At 44.3% G+C, this 14,487-nt stretch overlaps 1 protein-coding gene and 1 non-coding gene across 7 annotated transcripts in view; one reads left to right on the plus strand and one right to left on the minus strand.

The window, feature by feature from the left end:
- PDZD2 (PDZ domain containing 2) overlaps nt 1-14,487 on the plus strand; it is a 320,114-nt gene that overhangs the window by 283,153 nt on the left and 22,474 nt on the right. For all 6 annotated transcript variants that reach the window (XM_053914075.2, XM_053914084.2, XM_053914089.2 and 3 more), the window contains 7 exons: nt 2,572-2,691; nt 3,533-3,647; nt 6,145-6,218; nt 6,362-6,587; nt 7,364-7,481; nt 9,122-9,254; nt 13,467-13,548. In XM_053914075.2, the coding sequence (XP_053770050.1) occupies nt 2,572-2,691; nt 3,533-3,647; nt 6,145-6,218; nt 6,362-6,587; nt 7,364-7,481; nt 9,122-9,254; nt 13,467-13,548 (868 nt within the window). The remainder of the gene's footprint in view (nt 1-2,571; nt 2,692-3,532; nt 3,648-6,144; nt 6,219-6,361; nt 6,588-7,363; nt 7,482-9,121; nt 9,255-13,466; nt 13,549-14,487) is intronic.
- LOC112321233 (U6 spliceosomal RNA) lies at nt 9,909-10,010 on the minus strand. The gene has a single exon (XR_002976511.2). It is a non-coding gene; the product is annotated as a U6 spliceosomal RNA (small nuclear RNA).

Consider the following 14,487-nt stretch of genomic DNA (forward strand, 5'->3'; position numbering starts at 1 on the left):
ATGGAGTGAATGTCTCATAACCACACTGGAGGCAGGCTCAGTCTCTGGGGAACTTGAGGAGGATTCTCGGAGTCCAGGCCCATCTGCCAGAGGGCTAGAGGAACCACTGGCATCCTGCCCCAGGCCTGTGATGAACAGAGGCAGAGGAGAAGAGGGCGAGGCTGTAATGACAACCGAAAATGCTTGGAGATGCATGGATCATAGAGCTCAAAAAGACCAGGTTAGGACACCTGGGTCAGACCCTTACTTTAAATGTGGGGTCACCATTTTACAGATAGGACAACGGAATCTCAACGAGGTGAAGTGCTTTGCTCAAAGTGCCATGCCAGAATCACTGTGCGGGAAGCTTCATATGAGAAGTGTCCGCAGTTCCGAGGCCGTTAATGATCAGGCTGTTTGGTGTCCAGCCCACCCAAAAGCAACTTGAGGGTGGGTGGGGCATGAAGAGAAAACAGACCAAAAACACGTGCTTGGGACCCGGTGAAAACTCCTCCAGACGGGAGACAAGTCTGTGACCTGACAAGAATGATGCAGGTGGACGAACCGTGCGAGGAGGTCAGAAAGCATAGGAGAGCCACACTGTCAGGCTGCTGCAGTTAGTGCGGGTGAGAGAGGGTCGACTCACTTACCTGCCATTGTGGCCAAGGATGTCCAGCAGTGAGGGGGGAACCCACCATATTTGTAGCCTGTAAATACCTATTTCTAACCAGGATTCCGGGAACTAGGAAGCACAGGCTAGTAAGATTTTTTTTCCCTCTAATGTGTCCTTTTTTTTGTCTTCTCTTCTTATTTTCTGCCCTTTTCTTTTTCTCCCAGGATTCTCCTTTCTTTGTTCTTGTTCTTTCTTCCTCCACTAAAAAGTATTATCTAGAATAGAGCTGACCAGTGTGACTTAGCTGGTTGGGCGTCGCCTTGTACACTGAGAGGTCACAGGTTTGATTCCTGGTCGGTCGGGGCACCTGCCTGGGTGGCAGGTGCAATCCCTGGGCGGGGCATGTGCAGGAGGCAGCCAATCAATGTTTCTCTCTCACATCAATGTTTTTGTCCCTCTGTCTCTCCCTCCCTTCCCCTCTCTCTAAAATCAGTAAGCATGTCCTCGGATGAGGATAAAAGTATAAATAAAGGAGAATAGAATAGAGCTGTCCATTAAACCTTTCTGCAGTGACGAATTGTCTTGTATCTATACTGCCCAAGTAGCAGCTGCATGTGTCATTGAAAAGGGCCTAGTGAGACTGAGGGCTGTGCCTTTAATTGTAACTCTTCTTAATTGAAGTATAGCCGGCCACAGGTGGCTAGTGGCTGCCAGCTAGGACAGCACAGATCTAGAAAGTTCAGTGGGACCCCTGAAACTGTTAGAACCGTGAAACAGACAGGCCTGTGGGTCCCCGAGAGGAGATGGGATGAGGTGCTGCTGAGGAGATTGTTGGTCAGAGAAAGTTCCCTTTCGAGTCCACTCGTGGGCCTCCCTGTTCCAGGACCGTAAACCCTTGGGCGCTGTCTGGACATTTCCATGGGGGCTTCAGTAAATGGGCAGTAACCAAGCCAACATCTGTTTAGTTTTTTTTATTGAATCAGGGCCTGGGAGGCCCCCATAGCTGGCAGGTGTTTTGTGAAACTGAAAAATACAATTTTTCTAAGCTGTCAGGAAAACAAAAATATCATTAGCAGACATCTCGTTTCTACCTTTGAAAGTAGAATACACCCATTAAGGATAAAAACTATTTCTGATGTCTCTTTTCTCATATTAAATATGAATTGTTTTGGGGGGGTGGTTTTGCTAATGCTGGAAGACCTGGCATTTAGGAAATTTATTCTAAGAAGAATAGCAAGGAGCTAGACCGTAGGAATGCTATAGCAATAGATTCATATAATCTCTCGCGTTAGTAATGGTGTGCCCTGCTCACAAGTGTACATATTGGGGTGATGAACAGAAAAAAGAGATCGAGGTTTGCACTGCTGTGTGCCAGGAAGGGAAAGTGTGGCTGAAGGGAAAGTATTTTATTATCCAAGAGTGAGGGATTAGAACGGGAGCTGCTGCAGTTTCTCAGCGGGATGTTTTATACAGAATAACAATTATATCTGCATTTGCAGTTTGGGTTTTATAAAAAACAAGGGCTTAAGTTATTGAGCGAGTGAATTAAGCTTAGAACAGCAAATGCTTTCCAACCACAATCGTGAACTTGGGATGGGGGCAGAGGGTGACTTCCAAGGGAGAACCTGACCCCAGGGTGGTCACCCGACATCTCTGAGACATCTTGGTTTCTGGTTCCTGACTCTATTCCAGAAAGCAGGAAGCGGGACCATGGAGTACAGGTGAGGAAAGAAATACCAGACGTCTGCGGCCTCCAAGCCACTCTTTCTGTGGAGGAAGAAGGCATGGCAATTTATTACAGAAAGCACTATTCCTCACATGTTATTTATAATAAATGTTCTTTAAGCTGATGGACCAGGGAGAAATGGCGGTCTAACCCAAAAGACCATTGAGGCTTTCAAAATCTGAATCTGTTTTAATGCCAGAGGCCCCGGAAGCATAAGCGAGACTCTCTGACCTTGCTGTCTGCTGACTTGCAGGACTACCACATCGTGAAGAAGTCCACCCGCTCCCTGAGCACCACGCAGGTGGAGTCCCCCTGGAGACTCATCCGGCCGTCAGTCATCTCCATCATCGGGCTGTACAAAGAGAAAGGCAAGGTGAGCTCCCTTCTGCCCACTATTTTGCCCTCCCCATGAAGGTTAGCATATATTTTTTTTCAGTGGTTGCTTTTTATTGTTGTTTTTATATAAAATAAAAAGTAAAACTTTTTTTAAAAAGTTTAAAGAGGAATTGATGATGTGGCCTTTATGTGTATTTGAGTGGATCCAGGGCATCCTTTCCTGGGGGTCTCTGAGTGAGGCAGTCACACCCTCCTGTCCTTATGATTTAAGGGGTCACCAGCACCTGGCCGCTAGGTGAGCTGAATGCCCCAACTTTTACCACAGCGGAGAAAAAAGTAGACCCTGCAGCTTCGGGGCATGCTCCCAGTTAACCTTTTGGATGAGTTTCATGATCCCTATATTATCATAAAGAGAATAATACATGTAACTAGATCCTTATACAAGTCTCAAAATACTCATTAGATGTTACATGAAATGGAAAGAATGAAACAAAAGAATAAAACAAATATGGCACCCGAAGAGTATGAAATGACTCTTATGAGCTGTTAGTCAATCCATGTGAAATTGCCATTTTTGGAGAGCAAAGGTTGTCAAATATTGACAATTTTATATGTTTTGACCTAAAACGTTCTCCCTTTAATGTGATGCATAGCCAGCACAATGCGAGTAGTTATTGCAGGGTGGGGCGGGGGGAGAGGAAGGAAACACGAGCTTGAATTTACAGCCAGGTAGCTTAACTGAGAGCATGACTGGGGAGGACACCTCAGTTCAGTGCTGGGCCAGGAGGAATGCCCTCAGCGAAACGCCGAAATGGGTAAAGGTGCCCCCGGGGAAATACCGCAGTGACAGCCTGGACCTCCATCTGCTTTGGGAGCAGGGCCTTGGCTTCAGCATTGCCGGTGGTCGAGACTGCATTCGAGGACAGATGGGGATTTTCGTCAAGACCATTTTCCCAAACGGATCAGCTGCAGAGGATGGAAGACTTAAAGAAGGTAGGTCCTCAGTAAGGGGGAGCCGTGATTCCACGGGAATCCGCCCTGTGCAAGATGTGGAGCAAAGGACAGCAGTCGAGGCCGTGGGCCCAGGAGGCGAGTAGACCTGACCACGTCATGAGCTTGGACAGTTGTAACCTGAGCTTCACTTTCCTCAGCTGTAAACTTGGGTATTAATACCAGCCTTGAAGAGTTGTGAGGGTTCAATGGGATAACCTGTGAAAAATGGCTTGCTACCTTTCACTTGGGCCTTTAAGTGCCTGCCTCATTCCCTTGCTTTTTAACCGGGTTCCTTGCCTTGAAAATTCCTGCGAATTTGTGGTCCGTCCTTGCCTCAGGGCTGGATTCGTAAACATCTTTTACACTCTCCGCAGCACCTACCGTTTTGCCACACATCAGCACACTAAACAAGTGCTCCCACGCCCACCCCGGCTCTATGGCGATGTGATCGGTAGATAGCATTGTGTCAGTTTAAGGTGTGCAATAGGATGATTTGGCACACTTATATATTGTGAAATGATTACTACAGTTAGGTTAGTCAACACCTCCCTCACCTCACGTCACCTGTTTTGTATGTGTGTGGTGAGAACATCGAAGATCTACTCTATTAACAATTTTCAAGAATTTAAGTGGTATGGTTAACTGTAGTCAGCACGCTGTACGGTAGATCCCCAGAACTTACCCGTGAATTCAGATGTTTTCCTTTTCATAATATGCTTCCTTCATGAAATGACTCAGTCGCAGTATTTCCAGTTGCCTTCAGAGATGCTGTGGGTCTTTGTTGTAATTGGCCCAAAGTAGAGGTGCTGCTCAGTTAAACTGGGTTGGTTTGGTTTGGTTTTTCACTGATGCAGTGAATTGGAGTCCCCTTTTTCAGGCAAAATGGCCCAGGAAGCCTGTCTGCTAACGCTGATGCGTGAGCAGGCTTAGTATTTTGATGACAGACTATTTATTTCTCCGTTAGAGGAAGGGGTGGCTCCCCGGTGGTGTCTGTGTCTACAGACAGAACAATGTAAACTTCTCGCAGCAGAGCATTTTCCTAATGGATGTGCCGTGCGCTCGCTTGATTGAGATTCACCCTGCCCTGCTGGTGGAGTGGAGCAAAATGGAGGGGAATCAATAGTTAGGGAAGGTTAACAACACTCGATGCTTCCTAATACTTTTTTCTCATCTATATTCATTTACAATAAAGAGAAGTCATTGAAATGGATTGTCAACCTGTCGAATGGTCTGTCTTTTTAGAATCTTGTATAAAGACTTTTTTTAGAGCATGAACAATCATTTTAATATTTCCATCCTTTTCCCATGTGGAAAGAAACCCAAAACCTCACCTAGCTGAGTAATCAGCTATACCAGGTGATTTTTAAACAGAGTCTTTCACCACTTTTACAACTTCTGTAATTGCATTAAAGAAAGGGCACAGAAGAAATGCAGGGGGAGCTGCTACGTCTTTAAAGTCCAGTAGAGAATTCCGTTCATCAAATGCACGGTGTGCTCCTGGGGTGGGCTCTGCACTGGAGGGGGAGTGGGAGTTCTCTTCTGCTTTGCACTCTGTGATAGGGAAGCGGAGCCCCTCTTCTGTCCCGCACTGCTGTGCAGGGCCCATCTGTTCTTCTCTCCGGGGCCCCTTGGTAGTGTTTTTGATGAACTGTTATTTTAAAAAACAGACCATGTTATAAGAGTACAAACTAGAAACAAACTTCGGTAAGTCAACAGGATGTCCAAGTTCTTTCCTATTCCCAGCAGACACTATCAACAACTTGAAAAACAACCCAACTATACCTTCTTGGGGTTGAAGATGAGCCCAGATAGGGTGGGGAGCGGGGAAGAGAGAGGGTGTGTGTGCACCCTGACATTAGCCTACAATGATTTCTTACATAGAAGCATATAACAACTTGCCAGCTCAGTGACCGAGAACCTGGAACAGCACCAGTAAGACCAGGCATCTCGATGGTTTCTGGAGGTGGGGCTTCCATTCCTGAATGATACCTCACAAGTGTTCTTGTCTCTATCATGGGAACCAGTTTCCCTGCTCTGTGATGCTTCTCTGGGCTCACGGAGCTCATCTCTCTGCGAAGACAGGAGTGGCTTCTCGCGTGTCATGTGTGTTCATGCTTCATTGCCGGTGGGGTGAATTTTTAAACAAAGACCATAAGGAAAGACTTGGGACTCGGTTTTTTGCAGTTTGATCTCTAAACTTAGGACATCTGTTATTAAACTTAGCGATGGCTAAAGAATAAGACCATGATGCTTCCCATTGTTTTAATTAAAGATGGAAATACAGAGTGACTGCCAAAGAGTATGCATTGTCATTAGTTGTCCCTTTTTGTGACATTCCTGGGAGCTCCACTAAGGAAAGTGGATTGGAACAATAAAATTCACTTTACAGAGCTGTATATCAGGGACCATGTGGTATCCTATTCTCGCACTGACTGAGCAGTTAGATTCCCGTAAATTGAAGCTTGACGTTACTGTAATTCTCCTGTTTGCCCACTAGGGGATGAAATCCTAGATGTAAATGGAATACCAATAAAGGGCTTGACGTTTCAAGAAGCCATTCATACCTTTAAGGTAATGACATTGTCATTGATCTTTATTTTATGTTTTTCTTCATTTCCTTCTGGTTTGGGCTTGTTCTTTTGTTTTTGTTTTTTCCCCCCTTTGACCTGGGGACAGTGTGAATGTTTTACACTACTGTCTTTGTGCTTTCTCAGCAAATCCGGAGTGGATTATTTGTGTTAACGGTACGCACAAAATTACTGAGTCCGAGCCTCACGCCCTGCTCAACACCCACGCACATGAGCAGATCCAGCTCCCCAAACTTCAATGCCAGTGGGGGAACCTCAGCAGTAGGCTCCGACGAAAGCAGCTCCTCATCCCTGGGTCGGAAGGCCCCCGGGCCCAAGGACAGAATTGTCATGGAAGTAACGCTCAACAAAGGTGATGCTGGCTCTTCCTCACTTGCGCTGCATATGCAAATAATGCGTTCTTTGTTCTTAGGTTAACTTTCTGTATTTTTTTCTACGACTTGTTCCTTTGGAATACCTTGCTGCCAACAACATAGGGTATTCTCTAAATGGACAGTGGATCAAAATTGGAGATTTTAGTCATTTTACTGAAGGGAACGGAAGTTCCCAGTAGCCCACAGGCTCCCCTGATGATTCACTGTGTGTTAGAGACTCGTGTTTAAAAAAACCACTAACCAGCTTAACCGGCTTAATATAAAATTTTAACGAACAAAAGATTACAGTTAAAAATACACTTACACCAGTAACTAAGTCATGAGTGATCACCAAACCTTACTGCTTTTCATCTTTGTTTTCTTTCCCCGCCCTCCTACTGTGCAAATATGAGGCACAATTTAAAAATCAAGAGATTGGGCACTAAAACGAGAAGTAAAAGAAAACTTAAAGTTGTGTATTCAGAATAAAATATATTACTTCAACTCTGCCTATTTGCAAAAAATAGACTTGAGGGGCTCTTTAGACTAAGCAGAGTAAGACCCTTGCATAAGTCACAGTCCAGAGTTAGCTGTTGTTCTGCCGTGGACTCGTTTCATTAACAGAATATGGCAACGTGCACGAAGAACAGGACTGACATTCGGAGTCGGGTCAGAAAATCAGTGGTTGTTGGCCTGAGTATATGTTGGTGCCGTTTCAAATCACTCACACTTCTTTCTTGGTGGTGTTTGTTTTCTTTGAATGCTGCCCTCGCAGAGCCCAGAGTTGGATTAGGCATCGGTGCCTGCTGCCTGGCTCTGGAAAACAGCCCCCCGGGCATCTACATCCATAGCCTCGCCCCAGGATCCGTGGCCAAGATGGAGAGCAACCTGAGGTTTGTTGCAAACCTGACCGTGCAGGGTTCTGGCATGTTCGGGAATATCTGAATACATACACGTGTAAGGTACCTGCCCTATTACATTCCTTTGTGGGATTCGCAGTCTTTCTATTATTTGCAGAAATAGAGCCAGGATTATAATTAATAGCATCTCCAAAGATGACACGCGAATCGAAATGAAATTTGGTTGACTCTGAGTACTCTGGATCCTGGCTTTTCCTATTTTATTCTATTTGGACACAGAAGTTCAGTTTCAGAAATGACAAAATACAGCTCTGTACAGATAACTATGATTACCTGAAATTTTTCTTTATGTCCAGTTATGTAAAATTCATTTGAGATGCTGGGAATGGCTCACAATGGCTCAGGATCACTGGTACAAGAGAGTCCTCAAATCAGGCCCTTGAACGGGGGGCATTTTTTATTAAGCATAATCTCTTGAATCTTTTCTGTGGTTTCATTCCTTTCTGGGTGGGGATGGCGAGGTCCAGATGCCTGCTCTCTGAAGTCACTGCGTGTCCGATTTCTCAGTGCAGCTCGCTGGGCTGAAGGGCAGGTATTCTGTTTACCCAAGTCGTGCCCAGGTGTTCTGTCGTACAGTGGTTGCGATGGGTCTGTGCCCACCCAACTTCCCAGGAATGTACACGTATGGCACAAAGCACTCTGTGCGAACAGTTTCACCTTTCTCCCCCATAAGCTTCTACGTCCTTGAGCGGTTGAGAAATTGTCAAAATGACATTCCTTGAGGTTGCCATTTGGGGGCCCCATTAATAGATTATATTATGTTTTTAGTTAATCATCAGGGTGAATTTCCATACAAAAAAAATTAGCAAATCATCCAAAGTACATTAAAGAAAATATACTTCGAGAACCCAAGGAAAAAAAAACCTTTAATGACATCCCAAGATGATGTTTGTCTCTTGAATGGTTCCATATGTCTGGAGCCTGCCAAGTGAACATTCTTCAAACCCCATATAAAGAGGCTTTGTTCTCTCGTTCTGAGCTCTCTCCCTATAATTTCAAGTCAAAAATGGGCATCTTGTCCTCAATTTCTCATTTGTTAAAATTTGAAACGTTTTTACAAATTCTTGGGTAACCTTTGAGCTTCAGATATTTCCTCCTTAAATTACGTTACAATGATCATTTCAAGATGGTAGGAAAAAAGAAACTGATGGTGGTCTGGTGGGGAAGGGCTATCACGTGATGACCAAGAGGTAGACAGACCTGAGTTCAACAGAGTGTGACATCTGGATGACATCTGGGAGCCTGTGGTCTTCTCTCCATGGAGGGAATAACAATACCTCTTCAGGCATCAGTATGTGAATCGCTCCGTATAGTGCCTGGCATACACTACGTGCTCAGGAAATGGGAGCCTGCGTTGTTGTCCTTATTGTCCATTTCATTGAATTTGATTACTTCTGAAAGTGTGGGTAGATACACCCAACGGCCTTTGCCAACCTCACATCTAATGTGTTTATATGAATGTGTTGCTCTTTTACATGCATGCCAAGATAAAAAGGATGTCATTTGCTTCTTTAAAGTATGCGGAAAAGATTCCTTGTTACGAACTTCTCTCTGAAGGAAACCTTGTAAAAAGCTAACTTGTTAGCACAGCGTTGATTATGTTGCCTCCCTAGCCGCGGAGATCAAATCCTCGAAGTGAACTCCGTCAACGTCCGCCATGCTGCTTTAAGCAAAGTCCACGCCATCTTGAGCAAATGCCCCCCAGGACCTGTTCGCCTCGTCATCGGCCGGCACCCTAATCCAAAGGTGACGCGTTTCGTACTGTTTCTGGGCATTGGGCACAGCTTGGCCGTCTGTCCAGTAGCAGTGACTCGTATGTCACAGGGTCCACACACACACTCTGGGGAGACACTTCACTCAGTTGGAGATGGGAGTCAGCCTGAGGCCACACAATGGCCGTGGTGACAGAAACACAAGGGATAGGAATTACCTACCTGGACTTCTTCGTCCTCGCGATCTTAGAAAATTTTATTAGACAGTTTTGACAGTGTTATTGGTGAATTTGAAATTTGGTAGAAGGGAGGAGAGCTGGGTTCTGATTACCCCCAGCTGGCCGTGTGATCGCTGGTTCTGCAGCAGAGAGAGATCGGCAGGTGTTTCTGCAGCAGGGCTGTCTGAGAGCATGAGACTAGATGGTTCGCCAGGCCATTCCTGACCTGAGCAGAATGCTTCTGCTATTAGGCTTAAGAGCCCGCTCACTTTTTATTTTTTGAGCATTGATATCACACATGGAACTTGCAGATTATCACAGCCCCTGCCTCCTTGGCCCCTGCTGTTATCTGTTTATCTCTTCTACACGTGTGCAGTTGCTTTTAATTTTTTAAACTAATCACAAGATACCTCAGCAAATTCAACTCAACTGTTTGCTTTTTATAAACTCTCTTTGAACACTTTTTTTTTTTTAATCTGGACCCCTTCACAGATTTGCACGTCACCCTTGTGCAGGAGCCATGTAGCCTTCTCTGTATCGTTCCAGTTTTAGTGTGCGCGCTGCTGAAGGGCCTGCTGTGCGGTGCTGAGCACTCAGTGCAGACGTCTTCTGACGTTAGCTGGTCTCCACCATTGTAATCGGGTTGGACTTTACACAGTTTAATCTTTTCCTTTTAACAACTCAGAGTACTCACTAAGAACGTTAGTGCTCTCCGTGCCTGTCAAATGGCCACTCCTGTATCATCTGCAGTTTTGTTTGATTATACCCTAAACGGTCCCAGGCTGCCGGCCCTGGTTCCACCTTTTCCCAGTGTTTCTGCTTGTCACACCCCCTTTTTCTCCATCCTGTTCTGCAGTCCCGACACTTCCCCTTAGAATCTGCTGCTCTTTGTTTCCTGCTTTCCCCAGGACTCTCTTTGGGTCGCTTTTAACACCATCGTGCCTCGTTGTGACAGAACAGCCTGGGCTCCTTCCTCCAGGGCCCTCTCTTGGATTCCACCAACCACACAGCCACGCCTCCTGTCACCTTAGGAAACACCCCACTAAGTTGTGGCTGACCGGGCACATCCCTCAACAGCATTATAGAAAGTCAGGTTCTCAGTGGTTTGCAGTCTAACAGCTTTAAGGCATGTCTGACTTCACAATCACAACCCATTCCACCATAACACAGGCCATGACTTGTTCAGAGTTCACTTCATCTCAGCCCAGAAGCATCTGCCTAACTTGCTAATATAGTCAAAACACTAGGCATTTCTGTGCACAGCATAACCCTGATGGGCTATGGTCTGTGGTCCGCTGAACGTTCAGGTCGATTCATGTTTGTAGCCACAGTGAAATGGTCTCTGAGATGGCTTTGGGGATAATGTCCAGCAAAACCAAATTCCCGTAATTGTTTGGCTGGACTTCACATTTCTTCCTAGGTAAACATGGCGTTCTTAGTTGTAACATCATACTGTATTTTTCTTTGGGTTAAGATTTCATTTTATGTTTAATGTATTTTTGTACCACTTATCCCAGCATTTCATTGCCAATAGTACATTTTGATACTGAATGTACGTGCTTCCTCGTTTTCATGTTGTTCCAAGAGAAATACCACAAGGATTTTCTTTTCTCCTGTTTCTCATAACGATGGGAGCAGCGGCTGCCCGCTTGGGATATTCAAACCCTCCAGGTCTAGACAAGCTACGGTGTGGGCCTGCTCGGGTAGCAGCGTCTCATTTACGTTAAGTAGAGAAAGTAATAGAGATCCATTTTAATTGGTACTGGGGCTTTCAGCACAATTAGAATTATCCAGAAATTGTTCACTTGTTTCAAACCCCAACTCCAAAAAGCAATTGCAAATATGGGAAGTCTGATACCAACAAAAAGTTGCAACCACTGTTTTAGCTAATATTCTCCCTGGGTCATTTATACAAAATTACCCTGGGCTTTATGAAGCGGGGGAGGGGGTATAAGTGTATAGGCCTGTGTGCATGTATGTGCACACTTTATTTCCTGTAAAACCTGCTAGAAAGTATCACATAAAGGCCATGGTGTGATCATGGTTAAATGTAATGCCGAATTCTGTAGAGAAATATTTATTTACTTCAGACAAATTACTATGCTTATCCAAATGTTATTTATATTAAACATTATGTTAGTATAAAAAAATATCATTCTAAGTTTTAAATATCCTCTTTAAAAAAGAAACTGTAGATGTTACATAATTATCTTTTAAAACATCTCGTAGTTTAGCATGTTTCAGGCCTTTAAAAACTCTTCCCCTGAATCATGATGGTTTCCGCCGACGGGGACAAGAATCTTCGGACCTGCTGTGGCGCCAGTAAATAGGGAAGGAAAAGGAGAGCCATAAAACCACTGCTTGGAGAACGTCATCATAATAACTGATTCACACAAAAATGGGGACATCTGTATTAGTGTCAACAACAAAGATAAAGGGGGGAAAGGAATTATCAATGATGCTAAAACCACTGAGTGAAAAATACAGGGTCCAGCACAAGTAACGCACCCGCCCCCCCTTTCTTTTTTTACAAAATCTTTTATTACAAAATCATAAGCATCCAGTTCTGTAACGTAACAATGTCACACTCAAGCACACCATATGATATTTTAGGTGAAATGTTCAAAATAAACTTATAAATTACTACACCCATATTATTACCCTACCACCCACACTCACGCAGGTGTTACTTCTGCCGGACCCTGTATATTGGAGAGCAGGATATTGACATAGCCTCCAACTATCTCCTCATAAATTACCCATTAATGACAAAAAAAAAAACTAGTGGAGAAATCAGGTGTACTCCACCCTAACCAAGGGATCTGAGTTATCACTAATTACAAAACACACTGACCCTGAGTGCCTCTGGGATGCATTGAGAAGGAAATTATGTTTGTAGTTTTTCTGCCAAAAACTGCAAAATCTACATCTAAGCATAAAGATACTATTAGAGAAATCTGTTGAGGTTTGCATTGGCCTCCTTTTTTCCAAAATAACAGTTTCGTGAAAGACAAAGGCTTGGAATTGCCTCAGCTTAAAGGAGACCAAAAAGACAGGACCACTGGATCATGAATTGAATTCTGGGTTAGCAAGAAAAAAAAGAGAGAGAGAGAAAGATCCTATAAAGTTATTACTCTGCAAAAATGTGGGCGGGTCGGTGACAGTCCACCAAAGGTCCGCGAGATCAGGGGCTTGCACAGAATGTAAATGTTGGGTCACTGTGCACACGTTTAGTGCATGTGACATTTTTTTCCCCTGGCAAGATAGAGTTGGTGAAAGAATCTGAATGTCAATTTGCATTCTCGAGGAAAATCTTATCTTACCGCAGGCTGGCACCAATCTTTCTGGGAACTACTTCCGAGGCACTCTTAGAGCAGTGTTTCTGAAGGAGGGGGTATTGGGACAATTGGCTAAAAGGGAACATGGAATGTATGTACATTAGTCATTATATCAACATTGAATTTCTGAATATGAGCATTTTGAGTACCAGGGTTATTTAAGAGAATGCCCTTGATTTTAGGAGCTACGTGAAAAAATGCACGGGGGAAGGGTCACGGTGTCTGCGACTAACGTACAGGTGGTTTAGTAAAAAGTCACAGGGCTGTGTGTGTCCGGCTAGCATGACTAAACGCAGCAGAAAGCCAGCAAATCGTGAATTGAGGTCCGGAGTCCACTATTTTTGTGCTAGTCTTGCAAGTATGTAAGTTTAAAATTGTTTAAATAAAATTTAGGGAAAAAGAGTGTTCCAGAGAGAGCCAGGTATCAGCCATCCCACTTGACTTCTTTTCTTAATGGACTTGGGGGCCAGCTGAAGCTGTTGATTTCGGTACCTGGTTAAAGCAGTCAGCTAGCCCAGCTGTACTTCCCATGCGCTCTGAGTGGCTACATCAGAGGATGCTCAGAGTCCTCGGCCCTCTGGTTTTCCTCTGAGTCTGTGTTCAGCTCCTGCCTCTGCTTCTAGTTACTTTTTATTGGGGGGAAATGAATAAATAAAAACCATCTAATTTGTGCTTTCTGCTGCAACTCAGGTTTCCGAGCAGGAAATGGATGAAGTGATAGCACGCAGCACTTACCAGGAGAGCAAAGAGGCCAGTTCCTCTCCTGGCTTAGGTACTGTAATTGCACATTTTCATTCGACATTCAGAAGCGTCTCGTGAAGTTTCCCCATGGGGGCTCCCCTATGCAGTATTATTGGATTCTCTGTAATTATCATGTTGAGCAGAAGTAGCTGTCAAAGAAATGCTCTGCTTTCTCTTAGCTGCTGCTTGTGATGTCTGCAGTTATTTAATCTGCCTTATTGAAGTTCTAATTATACATGCTTCTTGTACCATAATTTGCAGAAGTGAGTTAAGAGCATTTCATGTGTTTAGGTACAATTCATCTGAAATGTTTAGGTGAACATGAAGCCATACCGAAATATCAGCTGTTTGGTGTATCTGTTGTTAGGTGCAGAGTATATTATCCACCCAGAGACCTGGGGTTTCTTTACATGAATTAAAAGTTTCAACTTAAGGAAGGTAATGGAGGCTGCAAAAATCACACTTTCCCCCTCTTACTTGGAACAGTTCAGGCAGAGGAGGACTGAAATAGTAAGGATTTCATATGAATTTAAAATGGGAAGCATTGAATCGAGTTGTAAAGTCACGTTTCCTATAGGATGGAAACCTAAAGGGACTTGGCAGCATGTCTGAACTTGAGATAGGCCCAATGTTGAGAGTGATGCCGGGAGGACAAGGAGCTCAGACATGAGTGACTGGCTGTCAGAGGAAAAGGAAGGCATAGGAATTCTTGGAAACCATGAAATGCCCTGATTATTTGCATCCATGATGAATACATGTAAAATTATGGCACAGCCATAATGGGCTCTTTATTCTACCAGCTCATTCTCCTGACCTGCCTGAAAGCTGCCTTCTCATAATCCCAGCATTGCCGCTCGATCGTTTATAAAAGATCCTATTAAGCCATGATCCTCACACCCAAGATCTTTCTGCTCATAGCATAGAATTCAAAGTCTCAATGCTGAGTCTCTTCATCCTTCCCCCAAAATCT

The sequence above is a fragment of the Desmodus rotundus genome, chromosome 1 (assembly GCF_022682495.2).
Source record: "Desmodus rotundus isolate HL8 chromosome 1, HLdesRot8A.1, whole genome shotgun sequence".
Lineage (NCBI taxonomy): Eukaryota > Metazoa > Chordata > Mammalia > Chiroptera > Phyllostomidae > Desmodus > Desmodus rotundus.